At 36.4% G+C, this 24794-nt stretch overlaps 1 protein-coding gene and 1 long non-coding RNA gene across 2 annotated transcripts in view; one reads left to right on the top strand and one right to left on the bottom strand.

Moving 5' to 3' along the window:
• The first annotated feature begins 6300 nt into the window (after nt 1-6300).
• LOC121238907 lies at nt 6301-24763 on the top strand. The gene is made up of 3 exons (XR_005935203.1): nt 6301-6491; nt 8908-8912; nt 24750-24763. It is a non-coding gene; the product is annotated as an uncharacterized LOC121238907 (long non-coding RNA).
• LOC121238893 (mannosyl-oligosaccharide 1,2-alpha-mannosidase MNS1-like) overlaps nt 14942-24794 on the bottom strand; it is a 28167-nt gene continuing 18314 nt past the window's right edge. The window contains exons 8-14 of the mRNA XM_041135980.1: nt 24371-24495; nt 24168-24233; nt 23479-23587; nt 23278-23376; nt 18596-18676; nt 18346-18516; nt 14942-15501 (exon numbers count right to left, since the gene is read on the bottom strand). Coding sequence (XP_040991914.1) covers nt 15262-15501; nt 18346-18516; nt 18596-18676; nt 23278-23376; nt 23479-23587; nt 24168-24233; nt 24371-24495 — 891 coding nt within the window. The 3' untranslated portion in view covers nt 14942-15261. The remainder of the gene's footprint in view (nt 15502-18345; nt 18517-18595; nt 18677-23277; nt 23377-23478; nt 23588-24167; nt 24234-24370; nt 24496-24794) is intronic.

Below are 24794 nucleotides of genomic sequence, written 5' to 3'. Positions count from 1 at the left end.
TAAAAAAAAAATCACATATTCATTTAACAACATTTACTTAATCATTAAGTAAAAAAATAAAAAAAAATAAAAACTTGGTTGAAGATTTCTACCGAAATCTTACGTAGGAATAGTGTTTTCCTTTTGAAATTGTTGGGCATAAGTACTCATCTGCAAAATCATTTGGGCATAAATACTATCTGCAAACGAGGAAAGAATAATGGGGGAGTAATAAGGAGATTTAATATACGCAATAGGCAGGAAAAGAGTTCTGCTACATAAAATTATTTTTGTATATTCTTTGTGCATTTTACTGATGTGATTAGTCAAAATAGTTATTTTATATTAAAAAAAGTGACGCAGTAAATCATATTAGTGAAATGCACAAAAAATATGCAAAAATGACTGCATATAAAACTTTGATAACGAGTGACCAATGGCATGACCACAAAGATTCACATGATATAAGGCAATAAAATAATAAAGCTAAACAAAATGTACTGTTTAGGACTCTCTAATAAGGTTAAGGGAACTATTATATCAGCAAGAAATCTCAACCAATGAATTCTATATTGGATCGAGATTTATGCTTATAAGATAAGTCCTTAAGACACCCTCGTCGGAAGGATACCATCAACTAAAGAAATGTACTCTTGAAGAGAATCACACCATGTAAGGCACCTCAATCCTTATAAATGCACCCTCAAGTATGTATTGGAGCTGTGATTTCACTTGATCAAGAAAACGTAACTTCTCTCTGATTAATCATTGGAGGTATCTCAAACTGGATTTTTTTAGATTGTCTCTAGTTGCAGGATGACTAGAAAGTATTGCAGACACTACTAGAATTTGCATCAACAAAAACTAATAATAATGTTCGCTTCTTGTTTATTTCTTATGTACCTACCTCTATTATAAAAGTGTCTATTTGTTTATAAAAAATGATAAACGCAGTCGGGCTACGTAAGCGCGGAGAAGCAGCTACTGATGTGGAAAATGAAGCGCACCATTTTGTGTCTTCTGCAAAATGATGCGGTTCGTATCAAGACCAATACCCATGAAGACCTTCCCTTCGTCGCCACCTTTCCTCCCCCTCCCTCCTACGAAGACCTCCCTTCATCTCTACAAACTCTCCCCCTCCCTTCGATTTCTCCTCCTCCGCAAAGGGCATCCGAGATCTTCCCTCCCACGAAACTGCTTTGCTTCTCCATTTGCTGTTCTACGTCTCCATTTGCTACTCTGCCTCACCATGAAGCCCTCCTCCCTTCGTGTTCCGAGACCTTCCCTCCCACGAAGCTGCTCTGCCTCACCACCAAGCACTGCCTTCTTGACAACTTAAGAGTTGCCCACCTTCGTCTTCACCCTACATTTCCCCCCCTTCTCCAAATCGAAATCTCCCTAAAAGATGCAAAATCCTAAAACCCTAACCTCCTGAAACCCTAAGCTTAACCTAGCACCTTCCTCTTTATCCTGAAGCTGTAACCCTAACCTATCACCTTCTCCTTCATCCCGAAACCCTAACCCTAACATAGCCCATTCTCCTTCATCCTGAAACCCTAATCCTAAATTTCTCCACACCACAGTTCTGGTAATCAGTCGCCCCTATCCTAGGGGAAGGCAAGCATTTATTCAAACCCTTAATTATTTTTAATTCTTGTAGTTAATTTTTGCTTTCTAAATGGTTTGCAATTAGTGAATGGTTTGCAATTATTGCATGGTTTCTAATTACTAAATGTATCTTTTTTTTACTGAATAGTTAGCAGATTGGATGGTTTCAGATTACTTGCAATTTCTGAATGGTTTGCAATTACTGGATGGTTTTCAATTACTGGATGGTTTCCAATTACTGAATGTATCTTTTCTTACTGAACAACAATTACTGCATGGTTTCAAATTACTGGATGGTCCCAGATTACACTTTGGAATTACTAAATTGTTGGATTACTGAATGGTTTGATTACTGCAATTACAAAGCTTCTTTGTCAATCAACATTTGATGTCTACATCTCTTGTAGTGTAATTCCTTGATGGCTAGAAGGGGGTTCTCATGATTCTGAATGTAATTCCTAATCATTTGACCTTGCATTCTCATTTGAATGTTACGTCTAAGTTGCATTCTTTAACCTGTGTATGGATTTGTAGTGTTGCATTCTCATTTGAATGTTACATCTTAAGTTACATTACTAAATGTTTAGAAAAGGACATGAAAAGAACAAAAGGTTTTAGTCAAGTGTCCACATCAAAAGAACAAAAGGTTTTTGTCCACTGTCCACGTCTTAATTTGCATACATGGCCAAAAACTTAAACTGTCATGTTTGCACATCACCAAATCCAGCAAACAAACTATGACTTATAACAATTGAATAACCATAATATTGTAAGCCATCTAACATTTTTTGCCTATGTATTAATTAGGGATTACCATACTGCAAGTATTTCAAATGAGTGGATGGTAATCAATACGAGTAATTCTACATACAACCGTGAAGTGTGTAAACGTCGCATAATAGTTTTGAAAAAGAGTGGGGTCCATTATTAAAAAATTAATTTTTTTTTTCATGAGGGTCTCATGTTTTATTCACTTTTTTCAAAGTGATTACGCGACAATTGCACAATTCACTATTGTAAATATCTTTTCTCAATCAATACATAGAGTTGAATCTTTGTAAAAGAAAAAAAAGAAGTGTTATCGAAGGAGAAAGAGATCGAGAAGATACTCGAAGATATCAAAAAGATGGAGATTGAGCTCCATAAGAGAGTAGATGAGATCAAGAAGAGAGAGATGGTGCTATCCATGAGAAATGAGGAAGTTTTGAAGAAGGAGCTGGTGCTTTTTTAGCAACAAGCTGAAATAAGGCGTTCACGCACACTAGTCCGGGTGTGTTGGGCTTTTACAGTTGTTGTTTTATGTTACTGTGCTTAGTAATGTTACAGCTTAGTCTAAACATGTAGTTTAAATGTTGAAAGTTATTTAGAATAGTTGTTTGATATATGTTGGTTTTCCAATTTAATATATTTCGAGCACTGGCAGTTTTGTAATATGTTGGTTTTCCAATGTATGTTGGTTCAAGTTTGAGCCCTGACAGTTTTGTAAGACGTTGGTTTTCCAATGTATGTTGGTTCAAGTTTGAGCACTGCAAGTTTTGTAAGATGTTGGTTTTCCAATATATGTTGGTTCAAGTTTGACCACTGGAAGTTTTGTATAAACTTGGTTTTCCAATTAGATATAATTCAAGTTGATATTCTACCCTTTTTATATGCTGAACATATGAAGGAAGCTTGACCACTGGCAGTTTACAAATGTTGACGTTTAATAGTAAATTGTTGGGGAAAAAACTGTGAATATCGACATTCAATCTAAGTATTCGAAATTTGAAATTTGAAACATATCATAATGGTAAGTCCATACGTGGTGGTCTTTCTTCGCAGAATATAGAATACTACAATCAAAGTAACCAGGTTCAAAACTACAATGGATAGTTGGGCACTTTACAATCAATACAATTTACTAATTTTCTTCTCAAACTACCAGGTCTACCAAGCTTTTTCCTTCCAAAAATAATTACAAAACCAATTACTAGGACTATAGTCCTACCAATCTTTTTTCTTCCGATAATAATTACAAAAATTATCACTTGCCAAAAATAATTACAAAAACTATCACTAAGACTATAGTCCTGCCAATCTTTCCTTTTACAAAAATAATTACAAAAACTATTACTAGGATTATAGTCTTGCCAATCTTTCTTCTTCCAAAAATAATTACAAAAACTATCACTTGACAAGCTTTCTTCTTCCAAGCTTTCAACAACAGTGTCCTAAGTAGCACCATCTGCATCCACAGACAATACTCATGCATCTCCCTAAATTAAGAATATTTAATGAGAAGTCATATCTAATATTACATCAATATTACTATTAAAATATTAGAAGTTTAGAAATATTACACTGTCTTGACTTTCAACCACATTTTCAGGTCCACTAATGTCAAAAGATGCGATGCCTGGAATAGTCTAGCCACAGATAAACAAATATATAACAAAAATAAGTCTAACATATTTAAAATTACTCCAAAAAATAAGGCAGTAATTCAAAACAAATATATTTATACCTGCACGTTTCCAACATTAGAAAGATCTATCTCTGGTGGGTCAAATAAATTCTTACACGTGTCCCTGCCTGGCATATCTCTTCCACCTCGCTAATAATCAAGTAACATTGAGAAACAACATACCATCACAATATTGCATAAATAAATCATAGCAAATAAACATGTATATTTAAAATATTCCTGTTATTAAAAATATCGAACCTCTTTACGTTTTCCCTTTACAGGTGTCTTCTTCGTCTTCACTTTAACTTTTCGCATATCTTGCTCCATCCTAGATGCTTTACTCAAAGATGGGGGTCTGCCTTTTTCTCTTACAACTCGTGGATTGAGTACTTGCTGCGAACTACCAACTGTAGTTGTGTCATATTTCGTATAACGAATATTGGAACCTGTTTGGTTCAGAGATGAGGGTTCTTGGGGACTTGAACTATATAACTAAATCATAGCATATAACATTTTAGTTGCATCCTCAGTATGCTCTTTTGAACCTGGTGCATTAGTAATCATCTGATAACAAATATTCAATAGAGTTGAATATCTGTTAGTATCTTCCCACTGATCCCCTGTGTCATAGGTACTGTGGATTAATGTATATCGCTGTTTGATGTCCTTCCTCCATTGATCTAAAATGTACCTATCTAATAAAAATTTTATCCCGTTACATTTGAATATGGCCAAGATATGCCTACACAGTATCCCCCTCATCTGAAATAACCCACATGAACACTTAGTATCGCAGTCTTCCTCATTCAATATCTACATAATATGTAACATGTTTAGTGAACTCCTCAATACGAATTTCATCTTCTACCAGATAGGTTTTCTTCACGCCATTCAATCTAACTAGAGATGGATCCATATCGAGCACACCCATAACTTGCTGTTGAACTTCCCTGAATTTTGTATTCATGCACAACTCTTGAAATCTCTTTTCGATTGGAGATCTAGATATGCATGGAATTGTAACGCTAAATGAGTGAAAGTCCGAGTTTGTTTCATTCTCAATTTTCTTTCTCAAGGCATTGTCAAACTGGTCGACAAACTCCTTCAAGTTTGTCTTCGCATGAACATATCCGTCAAAAAATGCATTAATGTTCTCGCTCCGCTGTGTTGTACTCATGCTAGCCCAAAAGTACTCTTTTAGGAATACCGGTACCCAATGTCCGCACTCATTGTACAAACTTGCAACCAAACATTCTCTTGCAAGGTGTATGCTCTAATTAACTCTTCCCACGACTTCTCAAACTCCTCAATAGTTTGAGTGTCATACACACATTTCATCAGATGATTTTCAAGCCACTTTTGTAAAATCAGCCCACTTTTGTAGGCACGATGAGAGCCAAGCTTCTCGGAAACTTTTTTCAGTATATGCCACAGATAAAATCTACGTCGACTTTTGGAAATACAATGGCGATTGCTTTTTTCATTGTTCTGTCTTGATCAATGATAATAGCTGGTAGTGCTATACCATCCATACATTGTAACCAAGTCTGAAATAACCATGCAAAAGTCTCTGTGTCCTCACTAGAAATTAACCTTTCATCCAAGAAAATCGACTGGCTATGTTGGTTTACACCAACAAAAGGTGCAAAGGGCATTCCATATTCGTTCATTAAGTACGTGGTGTCAAATGTAACCACATCACCAAAATCTTGATAAGCTGCCCTATTGCATGGATCTGCCCAAAAGATATTTTTTAACCTCTCATCATCATCTAAATTCATTAAGGCAAAGAATCCATGATTCTTGTATTACATCCTACAAAAATAGTGTCACACCCTCTTCCCGTATGTTAGGAGTGTCACGTGTTTTTTATAAAATAAACCCGGCAAGAGGTCTCATATTTTATAAATGAAATTAGAATTTATTTTGTAGAAAAATGTCTAATAAAAATATCTTCCAAAAATCTTAAATGAATAAACTGAATAAATTTATGTCATAAAAGTAAATTTTATTCTAAAAAGTCTGAAACTAAATCAACTGCTCCTTCTAATCGTGGTCTTCCTACTCGTATTCATCATCCTCACCTAGGTGGTTAAAAACATGAAAACAATTAAAATGAGTCGAAGACTCAACAATGAATCCATCACAACGTAAACATAATAAATATAAGGTTTTCATAAAAGTTTTCATGCTGAGAGCTTAAAAATTCATGACTGTTCATATTGATGCTTATGCTATCCATGATTGATTTATTTGAATTAACTTACTGATCTGACTGATTTATCTTATTTAACTGATTGATTTGACTGGCCAACACATTTAACCCTGTGTGCGAGGTTGTGCACCGGCCCCACGTCCTGTGGCCGCGAGGGGAGCCGCTGATTGTATTCTAGCATATTATGGTGAACCACGCTTGAGCCCGTGACTTGTACATCCACCCTGAAACTGAACTGCATTGGTACCATGCATCTGAATGACCATATGATTAACTGATATGATCTTATATTGCACTTGAATTTAAGATAGCTTACGTGTCTTATACACACGAGATGCATGACATAATACATACATAATTATAATTTCTAAATTTGAACATGATGTGGAATGACATGATTGTATGCTATGATGGATGACATGTTTGTATATGACATGAGTGGTTCATAAAAAATGGCTGTCAATGAATTGGCCTGAATAATACTTATATATAAGCTGAACTGTGATGATCCTAATTTGTGATCAAAATTACTTACATCGCTGCGCTTCTTCTTGAATATCACTTCGTAGCTCGTCACCTATACGCAATATTAACTATCACTAAATCTGTCTGAGAACAATATGTACTAATATCATACTTAATTAAATTCACAATCTAAAAGATAGTCAAATAAATCTTTTGTTTAACAGTATAATCAATAAATCCTGGTATTTAAATTACTTAAATATTAATAACATATTATAATTTAGTAGAATATTTGGGCTATTTTAACATAAGTCATAAAAATCTCAATTCTTAAAATAGATTTATGTTCCCATGATTAACATAATTATTTAATCTTATAAGAAATCTAGTAAATATCATTTAAATATTCTTAACGTATTTCTTAATTTTTCTATTTAAAATATAACATAATAATTTTATTAAAAAAATCTGACTAAATAGACAAAGGAAATATTAACTAAAATATTAGGCACAATAGTATACTTTAAAATATATTTCAAATTTTTTAAACACTTATAAAAATGAGCTTATGACTAATATATTTATTTAATAAAATTAAACTCAACTTGAAATATTAAACTCAACTTCAAATAAAATGACGTAATAATATTCATAATTAACATATACTTACACGTACGATTATAAATATAATTATACTTAAAACACTCCTTCAAGATACTAGATTAAAAAGGGCATATAGGTAATCTCGTTTAACACTTGCATCGATAGAAATCTAAAAGAAAACACACTTTAAAACATAAAGAGCAACAGAGGCTCAGAGGAGTGGGAGGGAGACGTACGAGGCAGGGGCTCACCGAGACTGGCTGCAATGCACGGTGGCTCTGGATCTGGCTGCTTGCAGGGGTCATGGCGGCGCATTTGGAGGGTCCTCGTGGTGGTGCAACGCCGAGAGAGGGAGAGAGAGTTCTGTCATGCCGAAACATAACCGAAAGAGAGAGGAGGGTGGTGGACTGCAGTGAGCTTATCGGAAAGAAGTGGGCTCAACAGGGTATAATCGGCCGGTGATTTCTATGTCGTCTGAGGGGTGCTCAAACGTCCTTGAGGTGGCTGGCGAAAACAACTTGGACTGGCTGCGTCAAGGTGCTCGTCTACAGTTGCAAGAGGCTGCAGCGTGGTGCACGTGTGCAGTGCTTGGAGGTCTTCACAGTCATGCATGGTCTGGTAGTGGAGTCACCGTGGTAGTTCTAGTTCCGTCGCCGAGTCGCGACCCTATTTTGGTTGTTGTTGTTGGTGCTCTATTTGAGAAGTGTAAAATAGGGCTATGTTCATGCATGTTTTAGGCTCAAGGTAGTCGACTTTCGGAGCTGCTAGCGACGGAGGTTTACGTGCATGGCGGGGTGTCAGAGTTCTTAGGCTACAGTTTCGATCAAGGGTGGCTCACTGGGGTGGTGATCGGTGTTTTCCATGGCATGGGTGTGCTCTGTGTTTTGCTTGTATGCCACGGTAGTTTGTTGTGAAGCAAGGCTAAGATGTGCATGGGGAAGGTCTATTGTTATGTATTGTATTTAATACAAAGGCTTCATGAGCTTTTATAGAAGGAAAAATGAGGATATATGGTAGGGTTTTCTGATATGAGTCGGTCTCCTAATAGGATTTGGATTTATAAATTAGGAGATAAGGATAAGGCTTACAATATAGGAAAAAATAAAATTTTATTTCAAAACAAAACTCTAGTGGTTATTCCAAAAAAATGGGGTCATAATAAAAATACCAATACTAAAATGATAATAATCTTATTAAAATGAATAATGTAAAATATTATAATAATAATAATAATAATAATAATAATAATAATAATAATATATTTATAGTTATATGGAAAAAAAATACATAAAACTTATATTATGGCCTAAACTTAGGATCGGGTTGTTACAATAGTCTCGAAGCGCTCTAGCACTACTTGCTCCAAGTCGTAGATGTCTTGCATTATCAATGTAATTGCGACAATCCTTTTCTAAAAATGGGAGGTTTTCAAATCCACCCGCGCCAATAACAAGAGATCCGAAGCTCTTGTTCATTCGAATGCCAGTCAGGTCGTTAGTATATAGTATTCTTTTTATGGCCTCACTAACTTCGCGATTACATCGGAAGAAGCAGGATTTATGGAGACTCAGTCCGTGATTGTGGGTATTAGGAACTGTGGTCAACCGTATCTTTCCCTAAACTTTTAAGGCATTAATCCTTGCCTTACAATCAATCTTTCCTATTGGGCGTGGTTTGCAACATTCATCGACCTATTCCGACCCTTTCCCCTACGGGCACAATCAAGGGTGACATATCTGACATTCCTATCGTCTTCCCTCTCACTCCTTTGTGTCATAGATCCAAACTCACATTTTCTAGCATATTGCTTATAATAGCTCATTAATTCCTCAAAAGAATTAAACTTCATTCCCGATTTTAGCTCCTCAATCATATCACCACCATCCATTTGGTCTAACTGAGGTGTCCCGGGAGTGCCATCGTTGGTTTCCCGTGAATTTGGCCTATCCTCTTCACTTTGTTCATCAACTCTAGTGGTGGAATATGGTGCTTCAATTTCCCAACGATGATCGGGTGTATCCTCTTTACCAAATCTTTCGGTCCTTATGAAGCTTGTAGCCATTATAGGAGTTGGAGGTCCCATCCCATATTGAAATGGGTAAGCATTCTACTAAAAATGAAAGTAATTAAACATCCAAAAAATGATAAAAAAAAAAGAGACAAGAACTAAATTGCATCACCATCTGAATGTTACTTGGATATTGGTTGCCATCTAAATATGGCATAAAAGCCGGTGACCATGCAAGCACTGGTCCATGGTAATTGTGCTTGTAATTTGGAAAGTTTGGAGTAGTTGTTGGGATGTCCTAACATAAAAAGGTAATAATGATTAATATTACCAAGTACGAGGTTGATTTATGCTAACAAATGTTAAGAATCATATAACATACTGCAGTTGAGGTATTTGAGCTAGATAGTGTTGTAGGAGATGGGTTTTTTTTCCCCTTTTCCCATGCTGACAAACTGCATAGAAAAAAATTGCACAACCATTTTTATAGGAGCAAGGAAATCTTAGGGAAGGTTAAAATCAAAATTGATAATTTTCTTTTAAAGATTCAATTACTGCAAAAGAAAATGTCTACTCATTAGGACCAAAATAATTCACCACTAAATAAATCAGTTCAAAAACTATTGTAGAGGTGGTCTTTATACGTAGAAACAAAAAAAAAAAAAAATACAATAACGAGAACTATCATTATAAGAACCAAAATAATTCACCACTAAATAAATCAGTTCAAAAACTTCTGTCATTATGCATACTAACTAATTTTCAAACTGCGTACAAGTTTCAAAACTCTTGACGGAAATGGTATCCTTTCAAGTGCTTATAGACTCCTGTAGGAAGGCAACTGATAGCATTTCGATCTTATACCAAACCCTTTAATGAAACACAAGAATATTTACAAAGTATCTATTGTCAACGTACAAGCAAACATTACTACTTACAAGAATCAGATACTAGCTTAAATAAAAGTACAAGTCTTTGTCAATCTTCCATGGTTTAAAAGCTGGTATAAACTGAAGGTACAGGACTAGGATCCTCAAGCAGAACCCTTATATATTACAATAACACAAAACTCTATGACCCCATAACACGAGGTTGGATAGGCTTGAACAATTGCTTTCAGTTTACAAATTTGAGGAAAAGCTATACATCCATAGCATCAAATTAGTACTTAATTTTGGTTTTTGTACAAATGAACCAACATGGCCTCCTTTCTTCTTCTTTTTTTATTGACATAGGTGACACGTAAAGAAATAACTTAAAGTCATCCTGCCTACTTGAAACTTCAACCAATAGAAGATTGCATACTTCCATTCAAAGGTTGATAAAACTTAATGGAACTTGAACATTAAGATGCTTGCATCAGATTACAGGGATGCCCAAAATAAGGGATATCAGGAGTGGATTCTTGAAAAAGCCTTCCATAGCAAATAAAATTTCTAGCCTTTTCTGATAAAGTAAAATTTCTAACTTGGCAATTGAAAATGCTTCATTTCTTTTAACTAGGTAAAATTCAATACTTTAAAAAATTTTAGAGGCTCCAACAAACACATAATAATTCACTGTATTAAAATAAAAGAAAACATATGGAGCTTACTTAATACAAGTCGGCTCTGATAATTATCTGGTAACATCCATATGATTATCATTTCATATGGGGTATCATTCTTATTTGGTCTCTCAAATTCGTTGTTTCAGTTGACGAAATGTACATTGAGAAAAGAAAAAAGAAAAAATTTTATTAATGGAGACCCACGGAGAAGACCCACAGAAAATACCCACGAAAATGGAGACCCACAGTGAACACAAAGACTCAGAAGCAATGTTGGTAACAATTCCCCATATCAGATGAGAAGGAAGACAATGATTTGGCAACCATTACACATGAAGCCAATGATTGAGAAACCATTAAACGCAATCGAAAGAAACAGACCCCGTACGAGCGGGAACACGAAGACCTAGAAGATGCCGAGCTCTGTTTTTTCTTCAATTCTTCTTTTAACAATTACACATGTAGCCGACGAACCATTGCACACAAGACCCAGACGCAGCACGAGCTGGAAGACGAAGACCGAGCTATGTTTCTTCAATTCTTCTTTTGATTTTTGGCGGGCTTTCTTTTCCTATTTTGCTTCTTTTTTTTTTAATCTGACGTGGCATCTCGACTGCACACCGGCTGCATAACCTGACTGTATATAGAAGAATTGCTTGTTTATAAACAGGAATTTGTGTTTAATGGTTACATTACATTCTTGCCCTCAAAGTGATGGGTTAGGTTGTATTTTGGGGGAAATATTGGTATCCATGTGACTTGACTGATGGGTGTCTATTTTGCTTTGCACGATGGAATCTCTATGACTGCAGACTTGAAATTTCGTGATTATATGTTAAGCTCTCACAGAATATAACAAGCAAGATAAAGAAACACTACAAAGCTAGAATCAAAATAAGAAAAATATTATTCATTGAACGTAAATGATAATGGAATGTTCGAGGCAATCCTACCTTCAGGTACATTCCAGAATCTTCAAGATCAAAGATAAACTCTTTCTTCCATTTCTTTCCCTTTTATCCTTACTGACCTCCCTAACAGATTTTCCCCCACGACTTGCATAACATAGTAGAAAAAATACTAACTTGACAGCTAAAACAAGCATATGCTCACAATAGACAACACTTTGTTTAAGCAAATGCAACGTTTTGTTTAACCAAAACGTAACGTTTCAATACATCCTAAAATGGTACTGCTTCTAGTTATTCACTTAAACTAAACATTCCTCTGACTTCTTCTTCTTCTTCCTCTTCTTCTTCTTCAGTTCCCACTTGTTCTCGTGTTTCCTCTTCAGTTAGGGTTCCTGAAAACATCCCTCCCATTTACAACACCTTGCCCACAAGGTGTAGGTAAAGTTGCTTGAGTCTCCAAAGCTTCTCCTAACTGTTATCTTCGCTTGTAGTTCCTAACCATTTGACCAAAATATTAGTAATAGCTCGATCCCCATGGCATTTCAAACAGGGTCCACCATGACCTTTGGTTCAAGCTGGATCTCCCAGTGGAAATCGATGGGACGAAGCATCACTATTGGCTGATTCTATGCTCCAATATTCTTCTTAAGGCAGGATATACATGGAAGGTGGGGTGAATATTAGAAGTAATCGGCAAGTGCAAATGGTAGGCCAGCTCCTCAATCTTCTGTGCCACCTAAAATGGTTCGTAAAAACGCGGAGAAGGCTTAAAATTGCAGTGTGTTGCTAGAGACTTCTGTAGGTAACGTTGCAAATGCAGATAGACCTAGTCACCTATCTCAAACTTCCTTTCGATTCTTCTCTTATCAGCATAGACTTTCATTCGGTTTCTTAAAGCCTGTAGACTTTCCTTTAGCAAGCTTAGGATCTATTCCTAGTTGCGAAGTGTTTGATCTACTACTTCATTAACTGATGTTCTAGGTACATATGATATAAGTTGGGGTGGAGGATAACCATATAAAGCTTCAAATGGGGTTAGTTTTGTTGATATATGGTATAAGGTGTTGTACCACCATTATGCAAAAACCAACCATTGTGCCTATTTGTGTGGTTTCATTCATGCATAACACCTCAAATAGCCCTCTAGGCATTTGTTTAGGGCTTTTGTTTGACCATCAGATTGTGGTTGATAGGCAGAACTGTGGTTGAGGGTAGATCCTTGTAAATTAAAAAAAAATCCTTCCAAATGGAGCTTAAGATCACCAAGTCTCTGCCCGACCCTGTGGACCTTGGAAGTCCATGTAACTTGAAAACATAGTTCATAAATAAGTTAGCCACACTTGAAGCAGTGTAAGGATATGAGAGGGGTATGAAATGACCAAACTTGGCAAAATGATCTACCACCACTAAAATCACATTGTAACCTTGAGACATGGGTAACCCCTCTATGAAATTCATAAAGATGTCAGTCCAGACCTGTTGGAGAATTGGCAAGGGTTACAATAGCCCTACGGGTGGGATAGTTTCATATTTGACAGCCTGAAATATATCACACTCTCGAACGATCCTTCTAATAGCATTCTTCATTCCCCTCAGTAAAAGTCTCTTTTGACCTTTTGGTATGTTTTCAAATAGCTAAAGTGTCCAACTAAGGGATTAACATGGATGCATTGAAGTATTTTTTTCGTTAAGGATGATTCAACCATAATCACTATCCTTCACTTTTTTTATACCAGCCTCTGTTGTAATTGTTACCCCTTTGGTGGTGCACTATTGTTCCTCAAGCTAGTGATAATTTTTTCTCATTTATGTTGATTCTTCATAGTGCCTTAAGCTCTTCCACCCACTTAGGAGTGGAAAATGATATCATTGCTAATAACCCCTCAGAAAATTCACCTTTCCCCTTGTGAGAGAGAGCATCCACCATTTTGTTCTCTTTTCCATTCTTATAATTAATGACAAAATCATATCCCAGTGTGATGTCACTAGTCCTCACTTGGGATTTAATGGAGACTGAAGCGTCCAGACACATAACACAAGGTCATATACCTCTCGTTCATAATAGTTAGCATGCAATACACCTAGCATGCTTCTAATAGTACGTAACACTCGCAGTCGAAAAATTCAAACTTAATCAACGGTTTGACCAATTTCAATATAGTACCAAAATAGAGTACTAATAATCCCAAAGTAAATCAAAATCTTACAATACAAAAGCAAAGGCTCTAAACCTCGACCTTTTATCCAAAAGAACCATTTAACATTGTTTCATTCTATTTTTCAAGTGCATTTCTTTTGATTTAAAATCCTTTGGATTTCCTTGACTCGTTCTAATATTCCTGCTATCATGGTCACAAATGTTTTTAACTATTTTCAGATATTTTTTTTTCAAACATCACTTAAACACAAAACATTTTTTAATTTCAAATTTTTTATCTAATCATTACAAAATTTTCGAACTCCTAAACAAAACACAAAAAACAGCACAATTTTTTCAAATTTCAAAATAAAAATAATATTAAAAAATTAAATTCAAACAAATTTTTAACTTTATGATATTTATATTCAATTTTTCTCTCCTTTTTTAAAATCTAATAAAACATTTAAACTCAAACTATTTCACTACTATTTACAGATATACTGAGATATTCTATGTATCCAAACGGACCCTTAGAGTTTTATGCTCTTAAAACTTTACGTCTGAAAAAAAAAAAAAAAAATTGCATTTGACATTCAAGGTATAAATATTCACAGATTTTAGACCATTATTTTTCATTTGATTAGCTTTAATAATTTAAAATTAAGAAAAAATATGCCCGCACATTGTGCGGTTATGGATTAAAGGAGTCGTTAAGAGATAAATAAAAATAATTCATATCGAGGATAAGATTATTTCCCAACAGATTTGTCAGTGAGCTCTTAATCAAGCCCACTTAATTGGAGAATTAAAAATGTTTTCTTCGTCCAAGTGCACGGGTCATGTTCTGGTTTGGCTATAAAAACTTATCTAAATAAAATAAAAATAAAAACATAGAATATATAGAAGCATATCTAAACAATCTACTTGAAACAAAAAAAACTAGAAGCCCCATAGAGGGAACCAAAAATAACTTTCAAAGAACTGAATATTATGGCTTGTGTAACAAAACAATGAATCTGGAGAAAAAGATAAGAACTCTTAGCTTCATCATTCTTAAATTAATCTCGCCCATCAGGCGATGCTACAAAATGATCTTCTCAAAATTACAAATGGTTATCCATCAAAAGGGCTTTATGGGCAAAAACAAAACCCCTTAGGTAACAAATATATATATAAAACTAAGTGTAGACAACGATCTATTTCCTATGTTACAACTCCATTGTAAAAGGGCACCTGTAAATCTTACCAAAGTCGAGCTGCCTTATTTACTAATAGAAACATCAGACACTGATTTCAGGAAATACACCATGAACCCTTGAGTTGGTGAATCCTACCAATCAGCCCGATCGACCTTCTTTCCTGCCACGTAATCTAACAATCGGTTTATGTTTCTCATCTGATTTTCCAAAACTTTGCCCTTCATGTCGGGTCACAATTTTCAGAGGGTGAGCTTCTGTGTTGAAAACCCATTCATCTAATGAGATGACTGATGGGGGTGAGAAAAGAAGATAGAGATATTTCAGAGTCTCTGCGAGAAAGAAGCTTTGCATCATATTGTCCTTGACACCAGTATTAACCTGAGAACGCAATCAGCAGCCAGAAAATGAACAGCAACATAGTTATGAAGTAAAAGAGATCAACTTCTCCTGGTACCAGTTTAATTTGTAACGTCTATGCATAAAAATTAGTTCTGAACCAATCCCAGATAAAAGCTAGCTCAAATTGAATTGGATCTAATCTATATGCATTTTATGTAAACCATACAATTGTCGCATTTTAGTCATTTATGGGAAACATGAATCGACTAATTTTGAACGAAATGAAAAAATTAAGAACTAATTCTACTAAGAAGTTTACAAAATAAAACTTTAAAACCGATAAAACTATTACCAAACAACCTGTTAAAAAAGGAGTCTAAAGTGGGTAGGATTCCTATAACAAAAAGTGATCCAACAACCATAACTCTTTCAAAATTGTTCATCTTTTATAACATCATTGCAGTAAACTTTATTTAGGCAATGTTGAGTATGAGAAATGAAAAATGGCAGCGAACTGTGACCAGAAAATGGAGTACAAAGAAAAGAAAGGCACCATGCCATTTGGCCAGTATGATTTTTTTTCTCAGTAAAGAAGAATTTTACCAATGAAAAAAGGCATAGTCCAAGTACATGGGACATATACAAAAGCAACAACCAAGCATGATTACTAAGAGATGCAAGGAATTCATGGGTGTTCAGCCCATTGAAATCTATTGCAACCGAACAATATAGTAAATTGTTAAAAAAAGCTTCTAAGCTCGGCCACTGACTGTTCTCGATCTTCAAAACTTCTATCATTCCTCTTCCTCCAAAGACACCACCAAAGACAAATGGGAACCATCCTCCAAATTGCTGCAATTTGTGGATTACCACGCTAGCTTCTCCAATTTGCAAGTAAATCACTCAGGCAAACAAGTCATTCCATAGGGTCATGGCAACCTTACCATGGAGTAAATGATCTACTGTCTCCCTGCTCGATTTGCATATACATCACCAATCCATTATTATAATCCGGCATTTCCTTAGATTATCTATGGTAAGGATTTTCCCTAATGAAGCTGTTCATACGCCCTGTGTATAACTGTGTATATATGCCCTGTGTCATCTTTTGTTATTACGAAATGGGGAATGCAATACCCCCAATATCTTTTGTAAACTATTAAACTTTATCTCTATAAAGTTATATTTAGAAAGCTTTGATCATTGTAAAGCTCTTGGAAGGCAAGTTTGTTGTTTTACAAAACTGAAAAGGTTACCTTCAGCAAGCATATCACTGAAAAATTCAGTAACCTCAGCCTTCACATCGCTCATACTTTTTTTTTTGTTTTGATTGACACAGGGAGTCCAAGAACAGAGGCCCGACTAATCACAGGGACTCAAATCAAGAGCTCTCACTAATATCTCCTCCAATCAAGAAGAAACGATCATCCATGGAATGGAGTTACAACTTGAAGACCAGTCTTCTTATCATCCTCAAGGTGACATTCTGGCACACAAAGGGGGTCGTGGCTGCCTTCCCATACACAGTAGATCCATAACTTATCATCCTCGGGTGACTCAGTTGCATAGGCAGTAGCTCTAGATGATTACCCCGAATGCACCCCAACCACGTGATCGACACCTATACCCCTCCCCTCCCTTTGTATGGTTCCAGGTCCAAACGCGGAGCCAGTTCCAATCCTTGTCGCAGCACAGTAGTTGGTAGGTGATCCAAGACCAGAGATAAAAGACGCAGCAGATTGTTTGGCTCAAAAGAGAAACCAAGACTGCATATGGGTTCTCTTCTTGACTTATTCTCATGGGTTTTGTAAAGGTAGAGGAGCACTGACCCTCTTTGCTCATGTCAAAAGTTGGGGAAAGATTGATCAACTAATTAAAGCATTGTATGTTTCTCTTGTCCTTCTCTTCTTTCTCACTTTCTTATGTCTTTTCCTTTGTATGATCCAAAATTCTTAATTTATTCTTTTCCAAATCAAATTTATAAAAATTATTTTCACTAGATTGAAAATACCAAAAGAAAAGAGAGGGAGGGTTTCGGGTAACTCCTCTCAGGCTGCCCATAATGCTGTCACTGGAGATCTGGAACATCACACAAAAAGTAGTTGGGCCTGTTTTCCTCTTTCCCTACATCCTCATCTAAAACACGACGATGGAATCACAATAAAATTTAGTTTGTTACCAATCTGATGCAGTCAATCAACATATTGGATGTTGTTAAGAATTTCCAGCAGATTATCAGAGCAGGATCCAATAAGGAATTCCACAGAGAAATGAAGAACCTAAGCATAAAGATTAGAGGGAATAGGGAATTCATGGTTTTGTATTAGACCTAAGATCATTTCTCTTTTATTTCTTATAGAATAAACAAAGGTGAGAACGAAGGTCAGCTATTCCCATGCCCTTGCATCACTCAACTGTGGTATAAGAGTTAGCCAATGTGATCCCCTAAACTTTGAGTAATCTCCATTAGTCCCAAATAGTCAGGAATGAAAATCAACATAGGAATAAACTAAACAGTTTTAGTTGCCCAACTCACTGATCAACTTTTGCATCACACAATATGATTAAACGATTCAACCTAGTCTATATCAATGTTAATCCGCCATCATGGACTGCAAGCACTGGATCTATTCTCAATTGTTTTTCACTTTCATGTGGGCTGGTAAGCAAAATCAACCATATTTTTTTAAACATATAGAAGAAAAGTAAAGATGCTTTATGCACTAGTCCAAGCAATCCTTAGTTAACTAAGATCCACATTTATAACAAAAGCACATCCAATATAATACTCCTAAGCTTGCAAGAGAGAGAATCTGAAATACATGCATATGAAAACCTGAGCACAGATGCATATGTTTAGATATGGATTTTAGGAGTTCTTACATCTTTTAGTCCAACATATCCAGACTCTACACGGGAATTCTTCTCAAATGCTTGAAATATATTCCAACCCCACTCTTGGTATGTCTTGTTCCCAGTCAAACGCCAGAGGTAAAAGAGTGATTCGATTGTCTCAGGTCTCAAAATGTTCCATGATGTACCCACGCTCATGTCCTAAAAGAGACATTTATGGAAATATTGCAGGAAATTAGAAAATTGGAATAATGTATGTCAAATGAATAAGGTAACTCACCCCCCCCGGATGAAAGAAATAATTCTCTCCTGCCAATTTGGTTGGTGTTGACTGATAGAAATTGTAGCAAGTCCAAGCCAACTGCAAAAGAAGACATAACAGAATCCAGTTCAATCGCCTAAAGAGTTATAACTGTATAAGAAATGACTGAGTGCAAGGACATACAACCGCCTCTCCTCCCTCCCCCTCGCCTGCCCTCCCAAAAAAAAAGAGAATTAGTATAACTGATCTCTTGACCCTTTAAATCTACACGAGCCAATCTACAGTCATCAAATCTCCAAAAGTAGAGAGCTTTAGATTGTTGGTCACTGATTAAAGAATGCAAAGGTAATAGAAAGCAAAAATGGCTAACAAGTTTTCTACATGTGGGTCCATCAACCTTAGTTCCACCAAGGCATCCACTCTCTCTCTCTCTCTCTCTCTCTCTCACACACACACACACACACACACACAATTATAGAGAGCTTTAGATATGTGAAGTGTTCGCAAAATTGATCAACACTTCATAAAGATAGATATATTGCGCATAAGATAAAGAACAATAAATGGGGCTTTGCATTAATATTGAGTAGAGTCCTGTTTTTCATAAAAACAGATCAGCTGAAAGGCCTTTTTTTTTTTTTTTTTTTGGGGGGGGGAGTCAAAAGTAGCATAAAAGCTTATGGAATGAAAACTAATAGCACATAATTGTTTAATGAAATTCTATCCCTGGGCCATGAGCTTGAGTTGAGTGTAAAATAGAATCATATCCTTCATTGTTCTATAACTACTGAAAAACAAATCACTTATAAAAAAACTCATTATGAAACTAGGGTTGCCGCAGCTCCAAGTTCCCTTCATCTCATCCCCTTCAGCACTACCCAGCTCCACCTCCAAACTGCAAAGCAACCCATTGCAGCAACAACATCCACTTGCTGCTGCCACCAAGACCGGTTGAAGGAGGATCCATGTAGCGCCACATTTGCACCACCCACGTTCCGCCATGAAAGACCTCACGGTGAAGCAGTCCCGTGTTCCTCCACCAAGCCCTTTTGCAACACCCTCCCTGTGAACCGCCCTAAACCACCCCCTACAACCACCAACTGACGCCCAAAGCCCAAGCCAAGAAACAGACCACCATGTGTGGCGTAGAGAGTCCGAAATATGCATTGCCGTGAGGCCTAGCCGAAGAAGCACTTGGCATGAAGGCATACACAGAATGTAATGCCCCAATGAAAGGCTCAAACCACATGACCTATACTTCAAAAGGACTAGTCAATGATACAATTGGAGCCCCATTGGAACCTTATAAAGAGCAAGAACTTCTCATTTCCAAGCAATGTGAGATCTCATACACCACTTATCTTATCCTTATCATATAGGATATCACAACCTACCCCCCTTAAATTTCTGACATCCTCGTCGGGCTTGCTTATTGTAGGTGGCACGGCTCAAGTCCCACATTTCTGGTTGGGATAAGCTCTGATACCATTTGTAACAGCCCAATGAAAGGTTCAAACCACATGGCCTATACTCTAAAAAGGCTAGTCAATGATACAATTGGAACCCCATTAGAACCTTATAAAGAGCAAGAACTTCTCATTTCCAAGCAATATGAGATCTCATATACCACCTACCCTTATCCTTATCATATGGGATATCACATGGAAGCACCACTTACCTCAGTGACCGTTCATTTAACTCTAGCCGCATATGCCAAAACCACCATATGGTGCTAAACTATTGCCGCACACCTCTACGCAATTGTGAAGCCATGGCCAAGGAACAACCACCATCTCCTGCACCAGCCACCTTACCAAGGCACCACCTTCACCCAATGCGAAACGGAAACTGCAGCACACGGCCCCAACTCAAATACAATCCTCCTTTGTTTTAAACACCCAAAACAGAGTAAAATTGGGAAGCCAACAAACCACATGTCCAACCACTGCCAATGGACGCCGGAGATCACTACAACCGCATGGACGCTGCACTAGCTAAAACCATCTTGCTCAGTCGTCTAGCCTCCACAAAGGGTGCCGGTTAAGCAACACAACTGTACCCAAGCCTCACGATCATAGCTCCCTCAGCCGCACGTGGCATACACAGGTTTGCATGGAAGGAAGCCACCCACCTTGTTCAGCCTTCGGTTTCACGTCCAATGCCGTCCCTGCTCCAAAGCTGTGAGTTGCACTGTGCACCACCCAGGACAATGCCCAGCCATGAACCCTCTCTCTCTCCACTTGCGTAAGCTCTCTCTCTATCTCTCAGTCACTCTCTATGTAAACTCTCTCTGGGCGTTCGATACCTCTCTCTCTCTCTCTCTCTCTCTCTCTCTCTGTTCTTTCATGTATCTCCGTTAAGCTCATGTTTAGTGTGTCATGGGCTAGAGCGCAAAAAGGCTTTGTGAAGTGGGTGCTTACGAGCAACATGTAGATTATGGGATCATGCTACACCTAAGACGTAATAAGTTTAATAAATTGGACTTCAATTAATAATCTTAGTAAGGAACATGTGCTTCAATTATGGTATATATGGGTGGTGCAAGAATAAAGGGATCACAAGTTAAACATGGAATTATAAATGTTGTGGGTTAACATTATTTCGAGTCCATGGAAGGATAGACTATTTTGGGGGTAATTGTATGATGGGATGTCAGGAAATCGAAGTTGGGTTACAAACACTAGGTTTTAATGTAGATATTGCAGAATGATGTTTTAGGGTTTATTATTTTATGATGATATACTTGACAATAAGATCGAGAGAAATTAGATATTCGAGCGTCGTAATATTTTAGGGTTATGAGGATGTTACTTTTATGGAAATAGAGGTTATTAGGTATTTCAAATTTTTAATTAGACTACAAATATTATTAGTAATTTATGTGATGATATGCTTATTTTATAGGTAATCGGTTGTGCTCCATAAATATTGGATTAATGCTACGAGGTAAGTAGCATGCACACTTTTATGTAATTAGTACGGTAATTTTTTTTTTTTATTGGCACCAGGTGTCCAGGAACAACGTCCTGACTAATCCTGGGGATGCACAGGCCCTCGACAAGAAGTTTCCTGCAAGTGCACCTCGGGAAATTTAAGGAGAAAATTTCCCAGTCCGATGGTCCCTAGAGATTGTTTGCACCCAGGGAGATTTGAACCTTAGACCTGGGGGGAGCATCTAGTACAGTATATGACATGTCTTTACGAAAAATAGTATGTACGTGTCTTCCTTATATGTCTTGTGTGGCCTGGGTGGTGGTCAAGGCAGTAATACCATTTACCGTTAGCTACAAGTCCAGCAAGCATTTATAACAAGAACATTTATGTTAGGTCACACAGGGGTGTAAGGTTACAGGTTCAAACTAGATCAATAACCTTGCCAGTAGGTCTCGGTGCCAATAATTCCAGATTTTTGGCTTTCGCGGGGTAGGTTTTTTCCCCAAACCCAGACGGATGGACTGAGCTAAATATATATATTTTATATAGTATTTTATATAATTGTTGTATAACTTAATTATGTAATTTCATCTAACCTATGACCATTGACCATATAAAATGTTAAATCTACTATTAACTATTAATTAATGATACATACTCTATATCTTTGTTTGGATATTGCATTTTTTCTTAAATTTCTTTGTTTTTAATTTTATTATGATGATTGCTAACCTTCATGGATGGATAAATGGTGATGTTGCACATTTTTTTAATTAAACAAAATATGGTTTAAATGCCTTTTTAAAACATTTCTTAGGAATAACTCCCTAATATGTTAATTGCTATTTTTTCCTAATTTTGCTTTAGGATATTTTCAAGAAACAAAATGGGCAAATAAAGTTAAATAGTTGATATATTATATAGCATTTTCAAAACAGGAATTTTTTTGGGCTCATATTGTAGTTGGGCCGAAATAAAAACAACCTAATTTGTTTTTTATCTGATTTTGGTAAGTTTGGCCTTTAACCAAAAACAGCCCATTTTGCACAAGCCAACATGAATGGACCAACTGGACTGATATATAAAGGTCTGGTCCGGTCTAGAGGTACCCACCAGTCGGTCTCGGGGTGGACCAAAAGTTTCGGTCCAGTCCAAAAATAGCCATTCGGACCAACCGAACCAGACCGATTACACTCCTAGTCATATGTGTTAACTGGACATGGAGTTAGCAAATGGTGGGTAGTAGTTAGATTGTACAAATGTGATTGCTGTACACTGGCTAACAATCAGCTTGACTGTTTGTTGGGGATGGTGATTGAAATATCTTCGAAACAGACTCCAACCATTTCAGTGACAATTGGGAGGTAAAGAGAGAATAAATGGTGGATAGAGCTGAGAAAAGAGAACAGAGGTCAATGGTAGGAAAGTTTCAGGAAGGAGACTGACAAAATCACCGATGCACTCAGACTCAGAGTAAAGGAGAACATATAAGTACTCCTTAGCCCAAGCAATTGTGGGTATGGCACGGTTTTATTAGCTGCACCTAAGGATATAAAACTGCAACACAAAAAAAAAAAAAATCTTATTTTTTAGTCATTCTAATTAATTTCCTATAGACAGAAACTACATCTTGGGAAACTTTTCGAAACCAATGGTTCATCCCAAAAGTAATAAACCATGCCCAAATTGATGTTCAGTTTTGGCAAATACAAGCCATAATCAATCTCAATTCACAATGAGAAAAATGTAATGATGAATTAAGATACCTCTTCTGCAAGTGATAGAAATTTTTTAGAGTCATCAGGACCATAACCAGATGATCCTAAAGCCAGCATTCCTGGAGCAAAGCAGGCTAATTCATCCATCTGCATATAAATTATATAAAGAAAAAAAAGCACTTAAAACGCTTAAACATCAGATAATAATTTATTAAAGTGATGACACACATACTGCTCCTGATAATTTACCTTGTCTGACAAAGAATCGCCGTGCTTCTCACAAATATATGTAAAAGATGATGGTGTAGTTCTCCTAATTAAGCTTAACAGTCCTTTCATTGATTTCTCCCACATTTCTCTGCTTCCAAGAGTCCACAAGTATTGATATAAGGATGAAGTTTAAGGAAAAATAAATACTCTTAAGTATTTTTTTTACAGAAATGATTTGTACAAACACCAAATAGACAAGCCCTATGCAAGCCCTTGTAAAAAAGTGGACCCCACCTTAAAAAGTGTGAAAAAAACTATTCTTTATTAGTGGGATCCATTTTTTTTCAAAAGGCTTGTATGGGGCTTGTCTATTTGGGGTTTGTATCTAGCATTACTCTGTTTTTTTTTTATAAGTATACATCAGTATTTTAAAATGGATGTCCAGTTTAGTCCAAACAAGAAAAACAAATACAGGGACATAGAAGTTGCAAAACATATAAAATAAAGGAATGCCAGATAGGCAAAACAAGGTTCATTTTCCCTGAATCCAATTAAAAATTGACTGTTTCTCTCCACTAGTATTAGTATTTTGGTTGCATGGGAAATCTTTACAAGGAAATAGAATTTTTGCAGCCTTTGAATCAACAAAGAAAGGAAGGTAATTAGTGGGGGCATGATTAAAATGCAGCCTAATATAGATATAGATTAAACTGGCAGAGGCGTCTTACCTATAAAGCTTGACAGATGAAGTTCTATTCCCCTGTATCCAAACTTTGAGTAAGTATTCATAAAAGCTGCAAGCAAATTTTTTGTTAAACATAAACCCAATTAAGTAATAAATCTCAGGTTATAGTTTAGGGGACCTAGACTATGTAAAAAAATGAAACCATCAGAATTAAACACAATAGAACTTCATAAATATTGTGAATACCTGTCACCCATGGCTCCAAAGGTTATAGGTGAGTAGGATGCAGTTCCTCTGTGAGGATCAATATAGATAGGAAGTAAACCGTCAGCAGGAAAAGTTTTATTAAGCTGTGCTATAACATTCTCCACCTGCAAGAAGAATATGCAAGCCATTCAGTTCAAGGCCAGCACAGCAACATTTAAAAATGGTCCTTCAACAACATGTGAAAATCATTTTGGGAGTGTGCAACCCCTAGAATAGTGCCTTGATTGAATATTCCTAGTCACAAAAGTCAAACTCTATGCAGATAAAGGGGGTCAATGGTTGGTATATTTCATCCAGCATTACTTAAGAACATGCAATTCAAATATAAACTGAACAAAGAACAATATCTTCAGTTTAGTAAGATGGGGACGAGCCCCAAGCTCACCCTTAACTGCTTAAGCAA

This window comes from Juglans microcarpa x Juglans regia, chromosome 1D (genome assembly GCF_004785595.1).
Source record: "Juglans microcarpa x Juglans regia isolate MS1-56 chromosome 1D, Jm3101_v1.0, whole genome shotgun sequence".
Lineage (NCBI taxonomy): Eukaryota > Viridiplantae > Streptophyta > Magnoliopsida > Fagales > Juglandaceae > Juglans > Juglans microcarpa x Juglans regia.
Note: the sequence above shows the minus strand (reverse complement) of the source record. Positions and strands in the feature narration are given on the sequence as shown.